The sequence below is a fragment of the Eleginops maclovinus genome, chromosome 9 (genome assembly GCF_036324505.1).
Source record: "Eleginops maclovinus isolate JMC-PN-2008 ecotype Puerto Natales chromosome 9, JC_Emac_rtc_rv5, whole genome shotgun sequence".
Lineage (NCBI taxonomy): Eukaryota > Metazoa > Chordata > Actinopteri > Perciformes > Eleginopidae > Eleginops > Eleginops maclovinus.
The window spans coordinates 23,031,383-23,057,862 of record NC_086357.1 but is presented as its reverse complement, the minus strand read 5'-3'; the positions used below and the strand labels follow the sequence as shown (position 1 = coordinate 23,057,862).

At 42.3% G+C, this 26,480-nt stretch overlaps 1 protein-coding gene across 1 annotated transcript in view; it reads right to left on the bottom strand.

Moving 5' to 3' along the window:
* zgc:92140 (uncharacterized protein LOC447854 homolog) overlaps positions 1-26,140 on the bottom strand; it is a 28,184-nt gene extending 2,044 nt beyond the window's left edge. The window contains exons 1-5 of the mRNA XM_063891802.1: positions 25,954-26,140; positions 11,593-11,722; positions 3,495-3,580; positions 2,093-2,160; positions 806-866 (exon numbers count right to left, since the gene is read on the bottom strand). Of these exons, the coding sequence (XP_063747872.1) occupies positions 806-866; positions 2,093-2,160; positions 3,495-3,580; positions 11,593-11,683 (306 nt within the window). The 5' untranslated portion in view covers positions 11,684-11,722; positions 25,954-26,140. The remainder of the gene's footprint in view (positions 1-805; positions 867-2,092; positions 2,161-3,494; positions 3,581-11,592; positions 11,723-25,953) is intronic.
* Between the last annotated feature and the right edge of the window lie 340 nt (positions 26,141-26,480).

Sequence of the window (26,480 nt, the reverse complement as noted above, 5' to 3'; positions counted from 1 at the left end):
CCTATATGTAGAACATAACGTGTCAGATTGTACACATATCGCTGACGAATATTGGGACCCGCTAAAGGAAGAATATTGTCCCACACCTGTGTGTTTGGAGTCGGTAAAACATAGTTGTAAGAATTGTGTAAAACACTATTGATGAAAGTCTGAGCAAGAGCAGTGTGCTAGAGATGCTTTTTGGTTCTAAAGTTATATTTTCCAACACAGTTACGTCTGCAAAAGGTGACTGTGTGAATATCTTTGTTAAAAAAAGGTTTAAATAACATGATTTTTTCTCCCGCCCCTGCAGAAGACACCGATTTATTTTAAGCCAGTGTTGGAAGAATTAAATGCATCACCTAAAAGCTGAGTCCAGCCATTACTCAGTGTCATTTTTAATCCGCTACCTCATCTACGGTCAGATATAACTGGAGTGATTCAAGCGGCAGAGTAAGAGTAGTAAGTGCTCATCATGCAGCGATGCCCCCCCCCCCCCCCCCCACACACACACACACACACACACACACACACACACACATGTGGAGCGCGTAATGGATGTTGTTGTACATCCTGTCTCTTTAAATGTCAACACACAGCTGTTTCTTTAAATGCCCAAAGCCCATGTAGCCACACCTTCTGCCAACACACACACACACACACACACACACACACACACACACACACACACACACACACACACACACACACACACACACACACACACACACACACACACACACACACACACACACACACACACACACACACACACACACACACACACACACACACACACACACACACACACACACACCTCCCTCACCTTCTCAATCTTTTCATCCAGCATCCTGAAAAATTCCTGCTGGCTCTCTGACGTGTGAATACTGAGGGAGAGGGAAAAAAAGAAAAGCAAGAGGGGGAGAGGAAGTTAGAGATTGGAGACGAGGAGAAGGGAGGCAACAAATACATCATGAGAATTTTCCATTACGCCCCCCACACAGCACAAACACACACACACAGCGCACACACACACACACACACACACACACACACACACACACACACACACACACACACACACACAGTGTGAGAAAGGCAGTGTAGGAATTTAAATGATTATTTTATTAAATAAAACCCAGTCTCAGTTCTGTACAGCCAATATGCAATATGTTTACTGGCGCACACACGCACACGCACACACACACACACACACACACACACACACACACACACACACACACACACACACACACACACACACACACACACACACACACACACACACACACACACACACACACACACACACAGGTTGGCAGTGTTATGAAAACCAGACACAGCATATCACTTACTTCACACATCATAATATTAACATACTGATCTTAAAGTTAATGGACGCTGGGTTTATTAAAATTGTCAGTTCAGGCAAATCACCACGCATTATGATTAGAAACAGATTTCACCGGAACTACTTTCTGTGGATGTAGCGCTCCCTATGAGTTTGTTCAGAGTGATCTGGCAAAAGTATATTATCACAGCGTGCATTATTATTATCCTTTTTTCTTATGTGCATGTTCTTTATTTCCCGATAACCTTATATAGCGATAACAAATACAAGTCAAATTAAAACGTGACAGCTTTTTTGCAGTTTGGGTGAAGTGACCCTTTACCTCTACTTGTGATCAATGTACAAAAGCATAATAGGGCCTCTGTCATAGACTTTAGACAAAGTTTTACAGAAAACATGTGTTGAATACAATGTATTGTGAAGTGTTAATGTTATCAGAGCAGCCCGTAATACTTTTTTACTTTATATGCGTTTTTCATCAACAGATGCTCCGAATATTAAATGTATTTTTATATGTAGGAGTATTGGCGAATCGCATAAAAGAAACGGGGAAAAAATAAACCTTGAATAAAAATAAAAGGAAAAAATATTATAAATGAAAACAAAAGAAACACAACAATCCAACAGTAATATATTTAGAGTTAAATTATAGCTGATGACTCATACACTTCCTATCTGGAGATGCGCATAATACTGAGATTATTTCTATACAATACCCATAAGGCTTTTATTTCAGTATGCAGACTGCAGCTGGAGACTTACTTTGATTTGATGTTTGCCGAAGAGACCTCCTTCTGCAGTTTGCCCCTGTACTGCACATTACTCTTCTCCTGAAGGCACACACACACACACACACACACACATACACACACACACACAGGCCATTAGTTTTCATTATTAGCCGATAAAACAGGCAGAAAACAAACAACTCACATCAGCAAACAGCCACGCCACTGAGAGGACATGTCACATCAGATCTTTGTTATTAAATTATGTCCTCGCTCAGCTGCTACTGCAGGACAGCCATGAGATATCAGGTACAGGTGTAATGTACACAGGTCTAATACAACTGTGTGTGTGTGTGTGTTCCTCTTACAGCTTCAGTAATGACAAGTGGTGGGAAACAAATACTGCTCTAGCCAGTGACTGCGTAAAATTGTGGTTTGGGGCTTACATAACTCAACTAAATTACATAGCATACCTCTCATTAGAAAACAAGACAAGCAGCCATTTTAGATTTGAGTTAAAAAAAACTGTGTTTCCTTTGCAATAAAATGAATCCATCTATCTGTCTGTTTGGGAAGAAGATATGAGAAAAACGATCCGGTGATAATAAGAACGCCCTCTGAAGTCTTTTAATCACAGCTAATCATCCGACTGTAACTCGAGCTCCATTTGCCTGATTTCTTTGCTTATAACCTATGCCTTTCCTGTGCTGCAGTCGCTTTAATTTCAGATACAAATAAATGCTTAACCTCGATGTCCATATCATGTTACTGTAATCAGCTGGCTATCGAGCTGCAGTTATATAAATTAGCTGCAGCTTGACACTGGTTTTGTATTTAATTTAATTGTATTCCTTTTACCTTCTTTATTCATCTGTAATAAGGTTGTCTTTGTGCTGCTGCAATAACCACATTTCCTCTTATTGGATCAATAAAGAGTTATCTTATCTGAATCAGGAGATATAGTTGCATTGGTTATTGTTTTAACACTTGCCGGGAGGCCACTGAGTCCGAACTGATTTACTGAATAAGCAAAAGTCCTCTTGCTTAAAACTATTACACTTTTCAGACATTAAGTTTGTTGAAAAGGATGTGAACATGTCCAAGTTTTATACGTTGGATGCTAAATGTGGGTACAGGTAATTCTTAAATAAACTGACTCCTACGGTGACAATTAAAAATAAATTCCAACCATTACGACCACAAGTTTTGCAGGAAGGGAGTCAAACCAGCCGAGCGATCAGCCCCCACATTCCTCACACGCCAGCATGTCTGTACCTGCGTGAGAGGCACCTCTGTGTGTTTTTACACGTGTACAAGAGACAATAAGTGTGCAGGCTGATAGGAGATGCCTTTAGAGAAGAAGGTCTGAGTCTGTGTGTGTATGACGGGCTGTCAGTGGAAATGTTGGTGTGTGTTTCTGTGTGTGTGTCTCTCACCAGGTTCTCCTGGTTGCGAGCGTTCACCCGGTTTTCATCTCCTCTCATGTACTTCACCTCCTCCACGCCCTTCATCTTGTATTCGTCTGAGGAGAGAGTGGTTTGGAGAGAGAGAGAGAGAAGGACATGATTAAAGGAGGGAAACAGAGAGAGGCAGGAAGGGAGACAAATAACAACATGTATTTATCATGCGTTCCCAGGGAAGAAACCCTGACTGTATTCCTGCCATTCATCCTGATCAATACGATGCTAAAATGATTGAGCTTTGTCATCGACTTCCCTGTGCTCTCGCCGCGTTAAGTCAACAACGCCAATGACTACACCATTGATTTTAGTTATAATTAGTCCAGGGTAATCCAATAACTACAACCTGATGCAGTGTTTCAGAAGGTGGGCATGACAGCTGAGATAAGGAGGAGAACACTATTCATCTCCTTTCCATTTTAGCTACAGCAACTGGAAAAAAAAAAAACAGCACAGTAAGAGGGAGTGTGCATATAGAAGAGAATTTAGGAAGGGAAAAAAAACATGGAGAAGATAAGTAGGAGAGAGCTTGAGGGGATTAAAGATCAGTAGAGCAGCTTCTACACTACATGGAAAGCTTAGACTGTTAAGACAGTTAAGAGGAGCTCAGTGGCTGGGAACTGTAACACTTCCTCAAAACTGCACAGCACCGCTTCACAATCCGCTATTTGTATCTGAAATCACGGCTATATGCATGTCTTACTGATCTGAGGTTATTAAATACACTGGATGAATGAGTATTATTAAATAGATGCAACAACCTGATACTCACACATCTTTTGGCCCAGTCTAGGATCTCAAATTAACTATATTTTTTAATGATTTCAACAAATATATCTGAATTAAGCTTCATATTTGCACCAATGTATAATAAAGTACTTATTTTCACAATTTCATAAATAACTGATGTATAGATTAAGGATTCGTATGCCCAGCCCATGTAAGAAACACATGTGTATTACATTATTAGATATTACACTATTTTTATGAGCCTCTGCTGAACCCAACTAAGCATTTCACAGTGTAGGTTGAGATTAAAAGGGACATTTGCTTTTCTATTTAAGGATATACAAAATCTCTAATTCACCTTTTAACATTTACCCATTCATTGCTTAGTGTATAAAATGCCAGAGAAATGGTGAACAATTGCCACTGCAGGTTCTATGAGCCCTGGTTGAATAAATTAAATGAAATTGCTCTCAAGCTAAAAATCATACAAGACACTTCTCTTCGTCTGATGGGATTGTAAACTGTATTTGTTTGTTGTTGATCAAACTGCTCGTTTAGCAATTAGAAAACAACATCTCGATCTGTTGAACACTGTATTTTGCCCTCCCTCTATCAGTGATCTGTGTGTCTGTCTGTTTCGCCTTGATTCTGTCTGTGCCACTTTGTACTCAGCTTAGAAGATCCACCCTACCTCTGTTGCAAACACCTCGATCACCTCTGTGTGTGTGTGTGTGTGTGTGTGTGTGTGTGTGTGTGTGTGTGTGTGTGTGTGTGTGTGTGTGTGTGTGTGTGTGTGTGTGTGTGTGTGTGTGTGTGTGTGTGTGTGTGTGTGTGTGTGTATTCACTCCAGTGTGTGCAATCCCCCGTGTTTCTACATCTTACACCCACATCACCATAGAGCCAAATACGGCCTGCGTATGTGAGATTAATGCCACAGATGAGAAATAATTTTCAAAGAGAGAGAAGAGAGAAGAGAAGGGAAGCTGGCAGATTTAAGGGAAGCAGAAGGAGAGATGAGAGTGAAACAAACGGCGTCAACTTTTCTACTGTTGTGTTTGTCTCAGGAATGTAAACGTGTCGGAGCAAAGAGGCTCTTGTCTGAACATGCCGACGAAGACAAAAGGTATTATAACACTACACAGGCTCACCACACTAAGATCTGCACTGTAAACATGCAGCACATATGGTGCTGCAGAAGGAAACAGATTAAGAGCCATTTCCTCTCCTGCCTATTAAAGGAGGGAGCCAGATGCATTTAAAATATAATCCTTTCTTTTAAAAGAGGTCATGTCATGCTTTTTAGGGTTGTCCCTTTCCTGTAGTGTGTTATGTGGGTTTTTGTGCATGTAAATGGTCTGCAAAGGCTTAAAAACTTCCCTCCAGGGTGAGTTTCTCTCCCTCACACTCCCCCTGCCTGAAACGCCTACATTGGACCCCTTTGTTTACCCACTATGTAACTTGCACTCCTATTGGGTCCAACACATTGTACATGATAGGCCAAGGGGCGGGACATCTCTAAGCGGTTGAGTAATCACAACAGAGCCGGCCAGCTAACCAATCAGAGCAGACTGGGCTTTGGTTTCAGACAGAGGGTGAAAAGAGGTGCTGCAGCACAGGCAGTATGAGAAAAATAAAGAGCTTTATGAACATTAAAGCATGTGAAATATGTCAGAGTAGAGGCACAAAATACAAATATGAACCTGAAATTAGCATAATAAGCCCCCTGGAGGTGGATACGGATGAATAGGAAAGTGTACAACTAGCTGCTGCTGTGGGCTACATACAAACTAAACGTAAATTGTTAGGCAGCGATTGAGTAAAATGTCATTTCCCATTACAGGATAGTCAGTCAGTGAGCTTAATGTGACGGGCATAGATAGATCAAAGTGACCCAGCTTACACCAATCAAGACTCATCACATCACAGACACTGCTTTAATTTAGATAGCAGCAAAGACTGGTCATGCTATGCGTGCCAGTCGTGCGTGTGTGTGAGTGTGTGTGGTTGTCATCGTCACAAGGATGTTTCGTCACGCTGATGATTGGGCTTGCTTTGGGAGAGAGGGGAGGGGAAACGTCGTAGAGGGGAAGATGAAAGGGAAGGACTATTTTGAGAAGCTGTGATTTTGCGATGTGGACATGTTTCTCATCTCTGATTAAAGACCAGGCGCTGCGCTGACCTTAAGGTACAAACAGAGTGCACGCGTGTGTGTGTGTGTGTGTGTGTGTGTGTGTGTGTGTGTGTGTGTGTGTGTGTGTGTGTCTATTTCAGATAACCCTGTGTCTTTGAATCAGCTCATTTGTCCTTTTATGCAAGTGGGCCGTTTGTTTGGGTGTGTGACTCATTTAAATAGCCGTCTTTGTGTTTGTGTGTGTGCTTCTGTCCTGTGGCTATGTCACCCTGTCCTTCCTGCTGTGTGTCCTGCCTCTCGGCCACTGTGGCTCCAGGCCATCGCCAGCCTCGCCATGACTTCTACACCTGAACACTACTTCTCATCTCCAGCACGCGCGCGCGCGTGTGCGCGCGCGCGCGCACACACACACACACACACGCACACACACACACACACACACACACACACACACACACACACACACACACACACACACACACACACACACACACACACACACACACACACACACACACACACACACACACACACACACACACACACACACACACACACACACACACACACACACACACACACACACACACACACACACACACACACACACACACACACACACACACACACACACATCAATCAGTTTAAAAAAGAAATACTGAGCATGTTATTCTCCAGAGAAATAAATGTCAGGGCTGTTGCTGTAAGGGATGAAATTATGAAAAGCAGGAACAAGCACACAGGAAATCTCCTTTTTGATTTGATACTGAAGTGCCAACTATAAGCAAATAGGAAAATAGATAAATTAAATAACCTGCAACAGAGGGAAGCACCTACATAAGATATTGACCTCAGACAGAACAGACTGAAAAAACGTCAGACATTTAAAGGGGCTCTATTTGGATTTTTTTGCGAGTTTTCCTTTTCCTGTTGAGTGTTATATAGGTGTATAAAGGCTCAAATCCCAAAGTTCCCTCCAGAGGGAGTTGAAAGACATAAAAGACGGATAAGAAGAAGGATGTTGCCGCTCTTGATTGTTATTTGCACTGAAAATGTTGACTGGGTGCTATTGAGTGTCTGATAAAGAAAGCTTGGTATGTTTGAAGTGCCATCAAAGCTTTGAGGCACTTATAAAACAATTAGCTTTGAGAGATACCACTTATTCCTCACAAGTGGATTGATCTTTTCAAAAAGGGTGTCTTGGCAGGAAGCGGTGGAAAATCAGCAGTCCAAACTACACACCTGCTTTCTCCTCATACTATTTCCTCTCCATCACACATTTCAGAGGATGGAGTGAGCTGCTCCCCGTCTCAAAACAACTCCAACTCTTAAAGAAATAGGGGAATCTGCACGCCTCCATGTTGTATAAACATGGAGGGTGGGCTGTAATCGCAATCATACACACATAGTGTCCCACATACGATATCTCCTCTCTCATCTCTGCTCCGACTGTGATTATTGCAGACATCAATAACACGATGTTGTGGAAAGTGTTGCTATTTTCCGTCGTCGGCCTTCAGTGTTTGTGTAATGGAGCTCAGCCTGTTCCGGTTATTGTGCGAGAGAGTTGTGGAGGGGGTTTAGTGGCCAGAGTCTGACAGCATATCTGGGACACACGGACACACGGACACACACACACACACACACACACACACACACTGCAGGGGGTGCATGTATGTGGTATGTGTGACCAGAACGGACTCAATCATGAGAAGTACACCGGATATACGGAGGCAGGTCAACTGGGGTTAAACGAGTTCAGTGGGAAAAAAATGACAACACAGAAGCTGGAGAAGCTGTGGAGTTTCTGTTTCTGTGTCCACAAGTTATGGTCTAATGTAATTTAGAAACTCTGTGGATTCATTGAAACATTTAAATGTGGATTTTTATTTCTCAACTAAACTCTCTTAAAGTGGATTTTGTTAAACTAGCCGCATAGGCCAGGACTAACAGCTAAACAAACATTTTGGCAGTCACAGTACGTGTCAAGGACTGAAATAGCGTAGAGAAAGAGATAGAAAGATGGAAGTCAAGAGAAAACAAAGATAAGAGGGGATGAAGCTCTTAAGAAGAAAATGGGGGCGTCAATAAAGGGGTGTTATTGTTTCTTTTTTTTTTACTTTAATTCACACTATTAAGGTCACTTCCACCTGTACACACTCACAAACAGTAGTCTGTATTCCCCTTTAACTAACTGACAGCTGAAAGTGGGAATAGGATTGGAGGAAGAGGCAGGAAAGTGGAGAGGAGGAGGAGGAGAGGTTAAAGGACAGAAGATTCTGACCTAATGTCGTGCCGGAGGAAGAGAGCTGACGAGAAGACCGGGGGTACCGGGGGGATGAAGGCAGGAAGAGAGGGAGGAGTGTGCAGAGACCCAAAATAGAGAGACTAGAGAGAAAAAGAGGAAGGGGAAGAATCGAGGCCTTGAGCAGGGGGGAGGAAGAGGCGATCTGACCGAGGCAGAGAAGTTGAAGAGAGAGAGAAAAAAAAAGGGAAGAGCAGCAGCGTCAAAGGACGTCACTCTGCCTTCCTCTCTCAAGGAAAAATGCTCCCCGTCTCCTCCCCCTCTTTTCTCTCCCTCTCATCTCCTTCCTTATTCTGTTGCTGCTTAAAGACATGAGAGCAGAGAGAGGGGGGATGAGGGTGAGGGGAAACATGTCGGGGAGAACAGATCCCTTTACACCAGGTCTCACAGCTCACTCCTTTGTGTTTATACTTTTCCTTATGAATGCATTATTAACTGTGATGCCTTTTCTACTGTAGATATGTTTATAATTGCTGTTTTTTTTATTATGTTTATACTTTATTCGGCCTTGTAAATATTTTAATGCCTGAACACACAAACATTTTCCAAATTTGGGATCAAAGAAGGACAGGGGCGGCTGTCTTTAAACCAGAAGGTTGTGGGTTCGATCCCAGCCCGAGCAGTCAACATGTCGAAGTATCCTTGGGCAAGATACTTAACCACAAGTTGCTCCCGATGGCCAACGGTGTAGGAATATGTATGAATGTTAGTTCCTAGAGCTAGGTGCACTGTGCTGTATGAATGGGTGTGAAAGGGTGAATGATTTGTAGTATGTAAAGCGCTTTGAGGGGTCGTAAAGGCTGGATAAAGCGCTATATAAGTACAGTCCATTTACCATACTGTGTGTCATTATGGTCATGCCAATAAAGCTATTTGAATTTGAATTGAATAGAAGGGACAATAGCAAAGCGAGTCAAAGAGAGGTCGCAGTGAGAGGGTGAGATGCTGGAGGAGAGGGGTCAGAGGGGGAGAGAGAGAGAGAGAGGAGTGGGGGGGGGAGAGACCTCCTGTGGATCGTCATCTGCCACGTCCATTCGCCCGAGTGTTGCTCCTAATTCTTAATCGCTGTTAATCCCCGCACCACCCATCATCTCTCGCCGTCTCTGGCTTTCACTTTCATTTCTCTCCCTGATTGCACAACAGCCTGCGAGTTATTAGAAGAGCTGACAAATACATCCATTACCGAGTAATCTCAGGATGATGATTCTTTCAATTAATCGATTCTTTTTAAAAATTACATAATGTCTGGCAGGCGCTTTTGTCCAAAGTTCATTTTAGTTTTTGACCCACTTAGGTAGCAATGGGGGGGGGGATTTGTTTCTAGATCACTGACAGTTTGACACAGGGATCGCGCCATCAGTCCTACCCTTTATGGATCTGCAATGATTTCAGGATAAATACAGTTGATACGTTGATCTGTGATTATATTAATTTTTCATGTATAAAATGATATACATTTAAAAAACATGTCATGTTTGTTGCATAAATTCCCCAAAGTTTCTGTTTTCAGCCTCTCAAATGTTGTTGTTTTCAGCTTTTTTTGGATTGAAATTATTTTAACCTGAACATCTTTTTATCTTGGACTGCCAAAACAACATATTTAAAGGAATCACCGACTGCCATTTTAAAACAAAACCAATAAATCCATTTATCTCTAAATATAAAATCATTGTGAGATCCAGCCCTATACCCTACGATTATTGCTGTTGCAATCTCCCAGAAATGAAACCATTCTATAAAAGCAAAAGTCAAGAAAACCCAAGTAAATATTCACATTCAAATGATGTAAAACAGAGACTTAATGCAGTATAAACGTTCACTTTTACTACAGTTAACTGGCTGCTATCACACAATTTATTACATCCTACACTTATTTATTTTTCAAACTACTGCTACTTATTGTTGTCCACCTATACTTTTGTCAATTGTAACTTTCGATCTTTAATATTTTGTGCATGCATCTTATTTATTTAATATGTTTTGTATGTTCGCCTCTATACTTTTGCTGTCCTCTGTGGGACTAATACAGGTATTCTGCTTCAGAAAGACCTGCAGTAATGAAGGAGGAACCAGAGGATGTTTGGCATTTTTGCTTCAGAAATGTTCACAGTTAGTCAATTATTGAAATGATTATTGATTAACTGTCATTCCATCTAATCCAGTGAATAATCCACAGGCTCCTTACAGTCTTGGCTTTTGACATTTTGAAGCACAGCAGTTGTCAGAGGTTGCAGAGAAGTCCAAACAGTGATGATTATTATATTAATATCTATCTATTATCTGTTTTATTTAAATCCTTTGTGAGGCCTTAAAAGAGGGACACTAGGCAGTATTTCAATATACAAAAACAGAGATTAGCGAAAAGATTTTTCAAAAGTCTTCAGTTAGGTTGGTCGGAATATGTTTTTTCCTGAAGAGAAATCTGAAGGGTAGCCGGGTCTATCTGATACCCTCTCTGCCTAAATTGGAAACCATGGATTAATCGATTACTTGTTCAATCATCACTAATGGAAACTCTTGAAAGGGATACTTTACTCTCACCTCTCCTCTCCTTGCTTTCCATTCCTCTTTTCACATCCAAAGACTAAAATACTAAAAAAACACCAAACATACACGACACCACCTGAGCAAGCACATCTCTAACACTGCAGTCTCTCACACTTCCTCTCTCTAACATGAACTGTCAACATGGACAACTCCAATAAAAACTGCAGCGTTGACAGTTATTATCTAAAATGGAGAACTTAACAGTCTGCCAGAGGACGATGAGCCATAATGAAGCGAATATATTGTGAGGGCAGACGGGGCAATTGGTCTACGACGTGCAATTAACTGAGTGAAATAGAGCTATGAAGCTTTTATTGACGTGTGTGTGTATGTGTATGTGTGTGTGTTGTGTGAGTACTGACCACTGAAGAGGTCGCCGTTGCTGTAGGCCTTGCCGCGTCCCTCCTCATCGTTGGGCACGGCCGACACCTGCTTGGCCGAGGTGCAGCCCATGGCCTCACACTCTGAAACCTCTCCTCATCGCACTCTCACCTGCACAAGGACAAAGAAAAGTACACGTATGATTTAAAAAAAAAATGCAATTAATGAAGCTTAGGCACAAAATCGGTCCGGAAGAGCGAAATACATTCATTCACTCCTCAGCTGCCTCTAATCAGCTCATTATGGGCGTCCACTTCTAACCAATTACATTTTACCACATCTCCAGCAGCCAATCATAGAGCTGCAGTCACACTTTATATCTGTTCTCCTCTCTCCTGCTCTCAGTTGTGATTTTCAGGTGTTATTGCTGTGGCCTGCCTCCACAAAATCCACCTTCAGCCATCACAGCCATCGCCAGGATAGCTAATCCAAAAACCACACTTCATACTGTACGATACCTGGATAGGGGTCTAACCGCCGAAGACTGTTAACATTTCTATCATATCGCACACATAAAATATGAATTCTCTCTTGATAGAAATAGATATCACAAATCAAGACACAGTGCCATTTGTTGTGTGGTGTCTGTCACATAATAACCAGTCTTTTCTTCTTCTCTATTTTTTATTCATAGTGTTTTCTCCCTGCATTATATCAGCTCTTCAGATGTGCTTCTCCTTCAAAGAAGGCACCCTGACTCTGCAAATCTTTTCAGAACTGTAGCCACAAACAATTCTTACTCTTTGAAAAAAGGTTGTTCACCGCTGTCTCATTTTTATTTTTATAAAAGTACATTTAGCCGACGTTCTGAGCGCCCTGTATCTGACCCCAAAGCAGGAAACCTACAACACATTTCCTTCCACTCTGCAATAGTGTCTATTCACACCTGGTGTGCCGAGCCACAAAAGGCGGATGAGTCATAATATAATCAGTAAATGTGGAGGGAGCATTTACATAAAAGTGTTGCTGATCATTACCTGCCTCGTACGTCTTTCTTTCAGGGCTAAACATAACCACTGTCATTATATATGGAGAGGCCCAGTGGGAAAATAAAAAGGATGACCTGCTTGAGAGGGGCAGCAGAAACATTAGTATTTTGAATATATTAATATTACATTCTAGATTATTTTTTCAATTATGAGATGTTTTTCTGATTTATGAATAAAGCTCACTTGTTTTAAATGTCAAGGACTCATAATCGCAGGAGATCAGAGCAGCAAAACAAACGAACATTTAAATATGTCTGAAAAACAAAATCTGAAGATAAGAAGACAATTTGAAAAAAGGCCCTTTTAACACCTATAGATCACCAAAAAAAACAGTCATTCTGTCCACTGATGTAACAAAAATAGCCAGAAAAAGATGTGATAAGAAACTTACTCACACCCTTCTTTCGGGTTTTACCTCAAAATCCAACTTTCTACCTTATTTATGTCGAACAAAGTATGTTGTTTGGGTAATGTGTCGCAGTAAGAGAGGCTAAAGACTATCTCTCTTCTGTTTTACTTGTAGTATAAGGGAATTCAATTGTACAATAATAGAAAATAAATGAAAAGCGGACAATTAACTCAAATGTGGCTACTCTGCGACAACAATGACTGATTTCCGCCTTAAGTTGATTTGATGAATGCAAGTGACTGTTAACACATCCAGCAGGTACGGAGCAGCATTGTCCTTCACTTGTGATTGTGTTTCTGCACCCTCTGTCTTAAACCAGAGCCCAGTCTGCTCTGATTGGTTAGCTAGCCGGCTTCGATGTGATTGGTCAACAGTTAAGAAATGTCCCGGCCCTTAGCCTATCATGTACAATGCAGGGTTTCCCGCAGCACTTTACAGCTTAGGTGGCTGCCTAAGCAACGCACGCCTGCCCCGCCTTAACTAAGGTCTTCCCAAAAAAAAAAAAAAATATGAACGATATTCGCCGTGTTACTCTGTCCTGTTTTCTCTCATTCCAAACCGTGGCCAACGCCAGCTTCCCCCGCCTCCCCCCCCGGACAGCCCACCACCTTAACTAATGAGGAAACCCTGCAATGTGTTGGAGTGCTAGCCAATAGAAGTGCAAGTTTTACATAGTGGTGTCACTAAGCTACAGAAGTAAACAAGGAAGGAATTCTGAAATGGAAAGGACCATTTCTCTGTGGATTCATCACTACAAGCGACACCTTTCAACTACAATTATCACCATTGGGTCCATAGAGAAAAGAAGAGGGAATCACCAGTCGGTCCAAAATACAATACTAACACAATACTTAATTCACATTACAATACTATTGCAATTTAAACCAATGTACAATATTCTGAATTTTCTTCTTTATTAAAAGTGTGTAAAATAAGGGATCGGTACGTGGTGTCTGTCTGTTGATATTGCCATGCAAACATATTGCAATACTTTGCTTCTTTGTTCAGAAGTTTTAGACAAAGCGTCATCCAACCAAACCACTTCCTCTCAACATCATGCGGTGAGAAGTAAATAATGTAAAACTTCATCAATATTCAGAAAAGTGGAAATCAGTGAAAAGCGCTCCCACTCAGCAGGACAGCTGACGTGAAGCTGTGAACGTCGCTGTCAGTCAATCAGACACACTGTCAGACACATTACACTATAGATAGTCTCCATGTCACTCACGCATGCCATATGCCGTCATTGACAGAGCCCATCTGACTGTCACATACACATACATAAATACATATGGGGGCAGTCAATGATTACCCACATCCAAAATCAAATCTGCAACCTCAGTACGTGAGTGACAGGAGATGGAGAGTTGAGGGGGCTGAATAGGATTTTTCAGAGAGGCAGAAGAGACAAAGACATCTGGAAACTAGGTGGTATAGAAAGAGGCGGAAAGAAAGATGGGCACAGAGCTTCAAAAGAGCGCCGCCGGCCCCTCCTCCCGCCTTCAGTGATCTCTCAGAGTGTTTGAAGCTGACAGGAGGCCGGTGTTTACTCCTGTGTTTAGGCTGCGTCCGACCTGCCGCCATCTGTATGGACACGACACAAAGCGCCAGGTGAACATGGGGGGGCGTTAATGTAAATGAACTGTATGATAGGCTGTGACCATGCTGTGTGCTGTCGGGGTTGTTTAGTTAAGGGTCTTCTTACCCTCAATTTTGCGCTCTTTCCTAATGAGTAGTTATGAAAAGCCAAGTTATTACTGAGATTTGTGCATGCATGACATGGCTTTAAAGTAGCCAGTTAGTGAGTTAAATATATAGGATTAAAATAAAAACAACCTGGGCTACAAATAAAGGATCATTAGTGGGAATACAGGTGTGCTTCCTTTCAATTTGATCTTCTTTAAAGTAGTCAAAATACTGTTATCTGTTGGCTTTTTTACAACCTGTCTGACACACAATACGGACTGTTGAGATCTTGTGCAATAAACGCAATATATGCACTTTTCTTGAAATACTTGTAATAATCACCATCATCATCATCATCCATCTTCATTTTTATAATGTCTCAACACCTTACATATGTTTTGAGGTTGCTGCTACTCATTGTTTGGCCATGGATGTGTACTTACTTACGTACTTAATTTAGGATAACTACTGTGTGCTTTTCTCCCATATGCTAATATTTTAACTGTATGTCATTTTTTATTTTCCATTTTTTATTTAAACGTGTGTTTCATATCCCTGTGTGAATCTGTACTGTTTTTCCTCTTAAATAAATAAATTAATAAAGGTAGCCTACGTCTTATCTTATTCTGTATTATTGCATGCCTTTTTTTTTTACCTGCTATGCCACTTTTGAGTCTATGCCACTTATGCTGTCACGAATGTAAATTTCCCCACTAATTCTGATTGTCTGGTTGATTATTTGTTTCCCAGTCAGATTTAACTTTATCCCAGATGAGTTAAGGCTATCTTTGTCATTGTTTTCTTCTATATTGCGATCGGTAGAAATCCAAAATGCACCTTGTACTCGCAGTATTTCTGTCAAATTCACTGACAACATTTGTAAAATGAGCTTGGAATCTAACAAAACAAGGGAACAATCATGACACCGACACACCTGAGAAGAAAGGAGAACACACAACATGGAAGGGGAAAAAAAGGTCGGACTGTTAAAATAAATCAGTAACATGACAAGGAATCTGGAGTCAACTATTAGCATGTTTTTTTGTGAGCTAGTTAAGGAACATGAATGAAGGAAAACACGTCATTGAAGAACTGATGTGTATAGGATTTAGTTCTTTAAATGGTGAACATGTGAAGTTCTTTAAATTGGAAAGACGTGGCAGCTCTATGGCAAGTATAACAAAACCTATTGACTCCAGTGTAAACGAATGATTCTGTATGTTCAGTAGAGGATAAAAGAATGTGTAAATGTGTAAATCTCTTTCTCATCTCTCCGGGTAACAACATTAATCTCTGGAGCCTGAGCAGCGCTTGCACATGAATTTCTCAAAGGGCCGGCAGATGAGAAGAGGCTGTCCCTCACACCCTTACACACACAAGCTCTGGATGTGTGTAGCATCACCTGTGGCCCGGGTGCGTGTCCCGGTCTAGATAGCAGCTTATCATGCTGTGGCAGGCAGCCTGTGACACCTCTCACTACGACTCAATCATAAACCCAGGCAGACATGCACAGCTGGGATGTCTTAATGCAGCCTCGGGCACGTTGTCGCAAAGAGACACTCGCTGCAAACTTTCAATAATAATCTCATCCAGTATAATCCGTCTCTTGACAGAGTTGCTAAAAATGAGGAGTGTGCAGTGAGGAGGATGAGGTGTTTGCCCTGAAACACTGCCGCAGGGGCGCTTGTTGCCTGTCAGAGAATCACAGCACAGTGGAGCACAGAAGAAAAAGCCAGAGAGAACGACAGAGGCAGAATGCGTTGAATAAAAAAAGCGCAGACAGCTGCTTAAGGAGCGAGGAGACGGAGAAGGAACAGTCAAATGTCTCGCTATTAGTGTAGAACTAAAGTGAGTATTAGATCAGCAAAGCAGAGACTCCCCTTATGAAACCCCTGAAGGAAGTGCAGTGAGAAATGTGAGCAGATTTGATGGATTTTTCAAGTTTCAAATGGGTCTCCAGTGTGTGGGCAGCATCTGTTTGAAGGGCTTTGATTTGTGGGTATTGAAACATCAAATTGTGAGTAGGAGCAAGGCTAAAAATAGACCTAGCAGTCCCAGAGCTATTGTTGTGTGCAGGGATAATGCTAGGCTGTGAGAATCTGTAAACCACGCTCCTATTACTTGGGTTATACAAATAAGCTACAGTTAGTAGGCCGACTGAAACAAAGCCAATTACGGCTATAAATAAATAACCGAGGCCTGTAACACGGCGGAGGATATAGGGACACAATAATCAGTTATGTGTTGAAACTCAAGGAGTCACTTCAGGAATTTTAAAATGGCATGTTTTGCAAGACCTTCAGCCACATTGTTTTTAAACTCAGGAAATCCTAGAAATGCTCCAGTGACAGTTTTTTAGGACCTGAAGAAAACTGAAGTTTCTTTTGCCAATCTAAAATCTTTCACGGCCATCCAATCTTTAAAAAAGGATTCAGGATGCTGTTCATCAAACACATATCAAACACACATGTATTGTCCTAAAGCAGCATAAAAGCAGCAATTTCCATTCTTGAAAATAACAACATGTTTTCCAGAGATCTGCTGGACTAAATAGTGTTTATTTATTGACTCTCTTTTAGGAATAATAGGGTCTGGTTTTACTTCTTCAAGCCATTAAAGATTCTTCAAATGGAACAGTCACAGACGGGAAAATTACTTTTTGATTGAACTCTTGAAACTGATAGTCTCGCACCAAGTATAAACTGCTTTTTCACAAGGGAGCACTAACGCATTAAAAAAACCTGGGAAACACAACGTTAAAAGGAGTCTAGAGGTTAAGGAATATTCAAGTATGCAAATGCTAAAGAGGTCTACTTTGCATTCGCCAACCAATTTGCATTTGTTTTACTGGTCGAGATAGGTGCATATACTTTTAGCATTGGTGTCTCCATGTGGAATCAGCCCGAGTTAATACTACCCAGTGATCTGCTCACTGCCACATGTTAGACCACAGCGGGGCGTTGCACAGTGTTGCTGTTACCCACAGGACAGCCGGGCTGAAGCTCAACTCCTCCTGTAGACTCGGAAAAGCGCCAAAGGTGCAAGATCCTCACACGAGCCAACTACAGTACGTCTTGCTGCTCCTGTCACACACACACACACACACACACACACACACACACACACACACACACACACACACACACACACACACACACACACACACACACACACACACACACACACACACACACACACACACACACACACACACACACACACACACACACACACACACACACACACACACACACACACACACACACACACACACACACACACACACACACACACACTGAGCCAACATGATCTTATAAACACTCTGTCGTCTGAAGGGGGATGAGATTTCTTAATACCAACTGGCACACAACCACCTCAGGAGCTACGCAATCCTTCCAGATTCTTAACTTTCGTCGTGGGGATACTCGCCAAAGCAAGGCAGAAGGCTAATTCAGAGTTATAAATAATGCCATGATGTCAGCCAGCAGGTATTGACTCAGTTCTAGCTAAACTTACACCAGATTTGGCATCAGTGTTTCATCCCGCCAGCAACAAATAAAACAGCTATACAAATCTTGGGAACACGTAAAATCTTCAACTGTCCTAAATGCATGTTCAGGCAAAAAGCAATCCTTAACACAAGCTGGAAAAGGCCATGCCCTGAAAATGAAGACGATCTGGCAGGCACACAGGCTTGCCCATGCCTGCATACCACGAGGTGGGAGTTGACCTACTCTCAGTCGTGTGAATAAGCCTTCTTTACAAGTTTGTCAAAGGAGGAACTCAAGAGGACTGTGTGGAGGGAGATGTGAACGTACATGCTTGCATAAACACAACCTCGCGCACACAGAGTCAGCAGTGTGCAGAGCGAAGGCTTCTCAAACACAGGGTTGTGCCAGTTGCAGATACCACAGAGCCTGAAAAACTGGCTGAGCAGAAGTGAAAGAGAGAAGAGTGCTCCAAGAACGGTGAAGGGAGGTGCTTAGCAGGTTTTTGTTGCTCGATGAATTTGATTGCCTTGTGGGTTTCATCAGAGCCTGTTACATAGCTACTGCTACTGGCAGTGATTGAGCTCCCTGGAAAGACAAGGGATTTGTAAGACTGGGAGGGGAAGCGATGACTTCAGTCTCAGTTAAAGCCACAGGGAGTATCAGAGCTGTAGGGTGGGTCTCTCGGTGTATCCACCTGTGACCGGGCAGAGAGTCATCTTCTGCTTCATCATGCTGCATTACTGAAAGCTGAGCCACCCTCTGCTGCTCTGTTAGCTCATCAGTGCATTGCAACATGCTAGCTTAACAGGGAGTCCCCTACGGAAAGGTTTAACCAAAGTTGTTAAGCAAGTCACGCATATCATCATGCATCTCATGATCAATTCCTCTGTTCTTCCTACCTCGAGGTTAATGTTTTATCTCATAAACACGTTTCCAATTTTCATGATGTTAGTTGGGGTTGTTGTATTTAAAAGTGAACCACCCATAATAAAAAAAACACACTGCAGAAATAGAATCTATCGCCATGTCAATAAAACACCCATTTCATATCTCTGGCTTTGTTAAGCTAGTCATATTTAAAGAGCAAATCAATTACCTGGACTGCCTTGTGGCAATATTTAATGTACAGGGTGTGGAACATTATTTTATAATGTGAAGTGAAGTTTATTTCATCTATATCTGTTTTGTTTTAGTGTACCTTGGAATAACGATAAAAAAGGAGTGGACAGGAATGACAGAGAAAACAGTAGAATAATAATCTGACAAATCAACGTGTGTCATTTAAATGATACATAGATTACAATATCGCCATCAATCAATCAACGATTTGCCATTTTGACTTGTAGTAGTAGGAAGAGAACAGTTGTTTCTAATCACAACAAAGATGTCTCTGTTTTATCCAGTGTCCCAGTGGCCACAGTGATCCTAAGCCAGGACAATACCAGTCCAGGACGCTGAAATTGAGGCAGTAAAGGAAATCCAACTATTATTAACTGACTAAGTGTCTTTCATTAAAAATGTTTGCACTTACATCTATGGCATCTGATAAATGTATATCCTTCTCTCACTTTACATACATCACCCAGCAAACACTCCTGCCTAATGACTACCCTAACAAACACAATGCTTTCTCTCATGACAGAAGCCGAACTGCAGTTGCTCTGTGACACTCTGCTGGAGAATCACTGCTGTGTGCTGCAGTGTGTCTTTACCTCACTCTGTGACAAGGCAGAGTTTCAGTTTAACTCCTGGGCCAACGCGCCATAATATTTACTCTAGCCAGGCAGCAAATGCTGCACCTCTCCTGTTGTCCCAATTTAAGCACTCCATCAGCCTGACAAGCCTGGGAAGCTGTTCCAACTCACGCTCCGGCCGCAGGACAGTTAAACGTTTCTCTCGAGTGCTGCGCTGCTGCGTTAGGTGTACATCTCTATTCTCCATATGCTATTCTGAAGTTATGCACCAATACACAAAGCAGATTCCCTGTAAGAAAGAAGCAATAAACCAGTCAGCTGTTTATGAGCAGCGACTCTCTCCTCTTGCTTTCTGTTGTAATGAGGGTGACAAGTGGTCAGAGAGGGGATGGATGGGGGTGGGGGGATACAGGAGCTCCTCTGTTCTGTTGGTAAAACTGTAGCCTGTCCGCGTGGCTGACAATGAGACACACATAGCTAAGGCATGTGCTGTTACAGAAATAAAAGCAGGTTTTCAGACAAGTTGTTATGTATATACCCTGGCAAGAGGCGTTTGTTTTCATTACAGGCCCATAAATGCATGGCTTCTTTCACTACTGCAGCTTAGAGGAGAGAAAGAGAGACAGGGGGTGAAAAAGGACAACACAAAAGGAGGGAAAGCAGAAGGTGGTCCAGGTTTCAAGGTTTCAAGGTTTCAAGGTTTCAAGGTTTCAAGGTTTTATTTGTCATATGCACAGCAGATACAGCGTATATGTTGGCAATGAAAATCTTATGTCGCGTGCTCCTCCAACAACTCAACATGCATGGTGCAAAATGTAGAAGGTAGAAGTAACCCGTACAAAAATGGATTGTTCCACCTTACAGAGTCCAGGCTAGAGGATGAAAGGTCTCCTCTGAGGCCTGTAATTCGCTGGCATTGTACCTATGACTTCTCAAGAGCGAAACTGATTCCCTGGCAAAGCAAAAACTTAAGTAGCCATGCCTGTTTCTTTTTTTCCCCGGCCGATACTACTCTGTTCTTATGATTCCTGTTGGGACTGAGTTAAAAGCAGGTTGGAGCCTGAGGTGGTTAGAAGGGAAAGATGATGATAAAAAAAGGTGGTAAAGTAAATGAAGAAATTCTGTAGTGATATTGTGGCTACCTCCTGTGTTGACATGAAAAGCAGCCAGAAAGGTGAGTCATTAATGCCAGCTTACAGTCTAAAGTTTATTCACAAGCACACACTTTGCAAAGTTCCTTGTTGAACCCTTCAGATTTGTTCTAATTTTCAGATGTATTTACTAAAGAGTTAAATTGGTCTGTAGAAAAAGCATATCCTTCTGTCCTGGCTGCGTTTTCTCAAATGTAAAAAGACTACAGCTAATTCCTCATTGTAGACCGATAAAACCTACTATCATTGCATGTATTCAATATTAGTATGACTGAGTAAGCACTTGTTCATTACATTTTGAAATGACAACTCACATGGCTAATGAAGCCGGCTTACTCCCACACAGCAGCCACACAAGGTCCACAATACTTATGTTTCCTCATCCTAAAATGCAACTGAATTGATATCAAACCATCCCACAACCGGCAAAACAGAAGAATACCAGCATCAATATTAATTAGAAATGACCACAGTGGAAGAAAATGAATATCGTGATTGGCGAACATGCTGCAGGATAATTGCCAAAGCTCTTTCGGATGCAATTCCGTGTGAATGAAACACAATGACATGTTTGCATGCTCCAGCCATTCAGCACCTAGCTGTAGAGGAGCCTGTGTTTCATGTCTCACCATGGCTAGTGTGATACTTTGTTCTTTTACATGCAAACCAGCACTTTTCCTCGTCTATTATCCTGCACAGGGATACACTCGACAGCCAGGAAACCTTTTATTCAACAGACTTTATTCGGCAGCTTTTATCATCTGTACAAGACACTCATAACACCTAACAGGAGATTTTTGTTGTTCAGAATCCACCGACAGCACTTGTATTTGGTGATGTGGCTGGAGTTATTATCAGAATACTAATTTCGCCAACTGCCACCACAGAAGGCCGGACATTCAATTAATCCGATTGGACATTGTTAAAAAACGCCGATGACATCTGGTGTTGTTCTGATCTCAATTTAAGTTTCTTGAACTCGAGGCATTCAGGGAGCTGTTGCAAAAAGGCAAAGCATTCAGCAAAGCAAAAAGCAGCACGACAAAAGCTGCACTATAATTAAAAATAATGACATAAAAGCTGCCTGAAGCTGCTAGAACATGCTGGGTCAGATCAGGGTCATCAGTGTAAAGGTAATAGTCTGTTTAGTTGTCATTTTGGTAGGAAAAAGCATGTCAACTTGGCATTAACGTAATTTAAAAACTTTTTTTCTACCTTATTTATCGAAACATGAAGCAGCAGATATATTGCATATAAAGTAATGATTTAAAATATGCAGTTGTTAGTTGGAGCACTAGCATTTTTATCATGATAGGGTTTACCTGGAAGTCACTAAACAACAGGCTTGCTGAAGTATTGCCCTTTCCTGTAGACAGTTATAGTGGTGGATGTTTAAAGTCAACATTGATCACTATCATAGCTTTTATGCCAATTCATCAATTGTTAACTACCGAGATATATTAAACTTACTGCATATTTAGTTCCTGCAATAGCATGTCTTGTTTTCTACAAAGGTAAAAACATTTATCTTAAGAAGAATAGCAACTAGAATTAAAATAATGTACATAATAAATGTCACATCTACAAGTAATGCAGTGTTTGCGCACAAAACAGAATCAAAATGTTATGCACCAGTAACCAATACCCAACTGAAGACAGCAGCATGTTTGTTGTTATTTATTTCCCCTGTCACTTATTTTACTATTAAATATATTGTTATTGGAGGTTTAACGGTGCATTTCTTTTCTTACATCAGTCCAACATTGCAGTTGTCATTAACAAGAATCGTGTCTGCAGAGATGCTATCAGAAACCATTTTATCTACGGTGCAGATTGGAAACAGATGCATGCCGTCTGATGGGAAAACACTGTGCAGAGATTCACACAGCACTACTCAAGTGAGAATAAGAGATAAGAAAAGGGGAAAAAAAAGAATTGGCACGCTAAATCAGCAGTGAACCCTGTCTCCACGTCCCATCCCAACTGGACTCTGAACACAAAGTGCACTGTAAACACAGGCAGGGACACGGAGAGCGCTGCTTTATCATGGGACAGAGGCAAACACACAAAGCATGCATGCAGGCTGCACGGCCAACCCATGCTGAGTCAAGGCGAGCTGTCAGAAGGTAGACCAATGGAGGAAATAAACCACATTGACAGCGGTCTGCACGTACACTGCAATGCAGACGCACAAACCAGAAATAACAGCTGATGATAAAGACACCAGGAGGGATGCACAAAATCTATGAGGCATATAAATGATACAATAAAGTAAGATTTATATTATGTAATGTTCCCATTGTGAAGCTATTGCTGATAAATTACCTGCAGAAGCCAAATTGCTTTCATTACCTTAACAAGTGCAGCATGTACACGCTCTGATGAAGTATGTGACAAAATGCATTTTTACAGTTCTGCCAATTAAAACTCAGAGAAGAAGCAGCAGAACTAAATGCACCACCCTGACTAGAGAGCCAAACAGTTAGTAGCTGATGTGGACATTTTGATTGTTTACATTCAACTTGATTGTCATTGCAAAGACTACAAGAACCAGCCTAACGTAGTACAAGTGTCAGAGCGAGAAAACAGGATTGCTAATTGCTATGCTTGTTTTGTTATTTACTAGTGACAATGAAGAACATGCTAAAACTGCTCTTTGATTGGTTGTAAAAACTATAGTGATGTCAGTTAAACTTGATAAGAGTTATGGAGAATTAAATAATCCACCTTTACTCACTTTCTTAGCCATTCTTACCCTGCAGAAACTACAGGTTATGAGCTTCTTTTTAGAATATAATAACGTGAAATGATGGGTCATCTCATCAGTATCGGCCATGATAAGCTGGTAATGATTTGTTAAAAGTATTGCCTGGAAATAAATCCTTATCCTGCATCCTCCGGCCAGAGTGCAGCTTTTCGTTTTCATGCTGCAACGTTTGCTGCTTGAGCTTTGAAAATTCAGTCAGGTAGGGCGAACCGATCGGCCTCTCAGTCAAAGTGACAGACACACAGAACCCGGAGGGATCGTGTTGTGCTGGCCTTGTGCTTTTCCGGTACTGCAATACAGACAACCTCATCACACCTGACAGCACAAAGCACTGACTGCTGCTCGGAGCATGCAACGCAAGGCAGAGCAAACACAAACTGGATGTAAGACACAGTCATGGGAACTCCCTCCCACACCCACACACACACACAAACACAGACACAGACACAGAAGACACCCTGGTAACCATGGAAACCCTCCAAATCCTCACCAATGACATCACAGGTTTTACATCACGACACAAACAGGGGGCAGAGCAATCACCTGACCCGCTGCTAATCAGCTCAAGGTGAGGGAGCCACAGGTGCACCATCCGGACGCCGAGATGATGGTGATGATGATTGAGGGGACGAGGAAGAGGGACTAAGAATAGACCCTCATGCCTCGGAGAAAGAGACAGAAGAGTGAGGATGCGTGTGTGTTCAGTCTCTATTGCTAGCCACCGGAACCAAAAGCCATATGTGAGCAGAGACTTATGAACATACAGACATACACGCACACACACACACACACACGCTCTGTGATGAGCAAGTGAGGCAGGCAGATGGATGAGGACAGAGAGATAAATCAAGCAGGGGGGGGGGGGGTCTCGCAACATCCACTCACAGGATTGCTGCTACTTGATGATGGTCACCTCCAGTACAGTATAAAACCCTGATGTAAGCTGCTGGTGACAGCATGCTCCGCGCTGTGATGCTGGCCACACCAACCTACTTTCACACCAGGGTGCTGCACTCAGACACCAAATGGATGTAATGGCCTGGTGTTGATCACATGGGGAATCTACAGTAGCTAAAGGGCCATATGGCAACATTTGAACGCAGCAGCCAGGAAAGCAGTTATCCAGTCTCTTTGGTGATGCATCAGTGTGTATAATAGCGTTTGAGGAAGTGGGGAAGGACACATTTGAAGAAGAGTTTTAGTTAATGAGCAGCAAATGAATCTGTGTATCAAATCTAATTCTGGTCTGCTGTGGCTGTACTATTATAAGCAGCTCCATGTCTTCCCTCTGAGCCAGTGCCACAGCAGTAATGAGCAACAGACTGCCTTAGAGTACTTCCTTGTTTTTTTAAATGCATGTGTTAGTCAGCAGAAGGCAATGGTTTCCTCCTGAAATGCTTTGGAAGCTGGGAAGCACATAGGCTGAACAGAAGCAGCAGCAGCAGCAGCAGCAGCAGCAGCAGCTGCAGCAGCAGCAGCAGCAGCAGCAGTAGCTCTAGCCCCAAAACGGAGCCTCCTACAGGGGCTGAAGCTACAGCTCCTCGCCCCACCTCAGAGCTCGGTCCTGGGGCTCCTGGAGCTACACCTCGGCTCAACAGCTGTGTCCAGCTGCGCTACAGGGAGACACTGGGGGCTTTGTTCCCCATGAGGCAGGGTTGAGGGGAGAGGTAGTGCAAACGGTATCCCCGTGTGTAAACATAGTTTCATTTCCAGAAACGGTCTCCACCAAGAGTGCTTCCCCCCGAAAGACGGCCTTACAACAGGCAGGGAGGGAGCAGCGGGACAGGGTGGCACGGCAGACCAAGATGTGTGGAAAATTTCAAATACGCTGAGCCAACGCTGTTCAAGCCAAGCGAGGCACATTCACACACACACTTACTGAAAGCCAGAAATGCACACATCCCACTTAAAGCCTTCTTGTTTCTTGTATTGAAATGATGAGATAAATGTGCACCGCCAAACAACAAAACATCGATACATGCGAAGCGGCGGTGTGCAAGAAGGAAAGCGCCGGGTAATCACAGCACACTCAGGAAACAACAACAAAAGAGAGGAGTAAAGAGAGAAAGAAACCACAGGCAGCAGCGTGGTTTACACTCAGGGATATATGACACCTCTGGGAGACGATTAACTAGTAATTCACGGTGTTACTTACTCAGATGAACCGGGTCCGCTCGGTCCACTGGAGGATAGCCGGTCGGTCTTCCGGCTGAGAGTCGGGCGGGATCTGCGCTATGGAGACCGGAGAGCTCACAGCCTGGAGGACTGAACGTAAACTGTGGCTTGCGTCATTTCACCAGGATGCCACTATTGCGCGCAGCAATGCAGCCATCTTGCTGAGGAGTGCCCCACCAACTCACCAATCACTGCTGGACATTATGCTTATTTTGGTCCCAGAAATGAAAGTGATCCACCAAGAGATCTTAATAATTCCCATGCATAATGCAGAGCAATATCTGAAGCAAACCCAACAACACTATACTTAAAATATTTCTCCAAAAAAATTATACTTAATGTGTGTTGTCACTTTAAAATAGTCTTAAGCACAGCTCAATCTGGGTCTTATTTTGGTCCAAGAAATAAAACGGATCAACTTGGAGATTTAAGTATTTCCCATGCATAATGCAGTGCAATATATTCAGTTAAATTGAGCAAAAAGTGACTATATTTCACACATTCTTC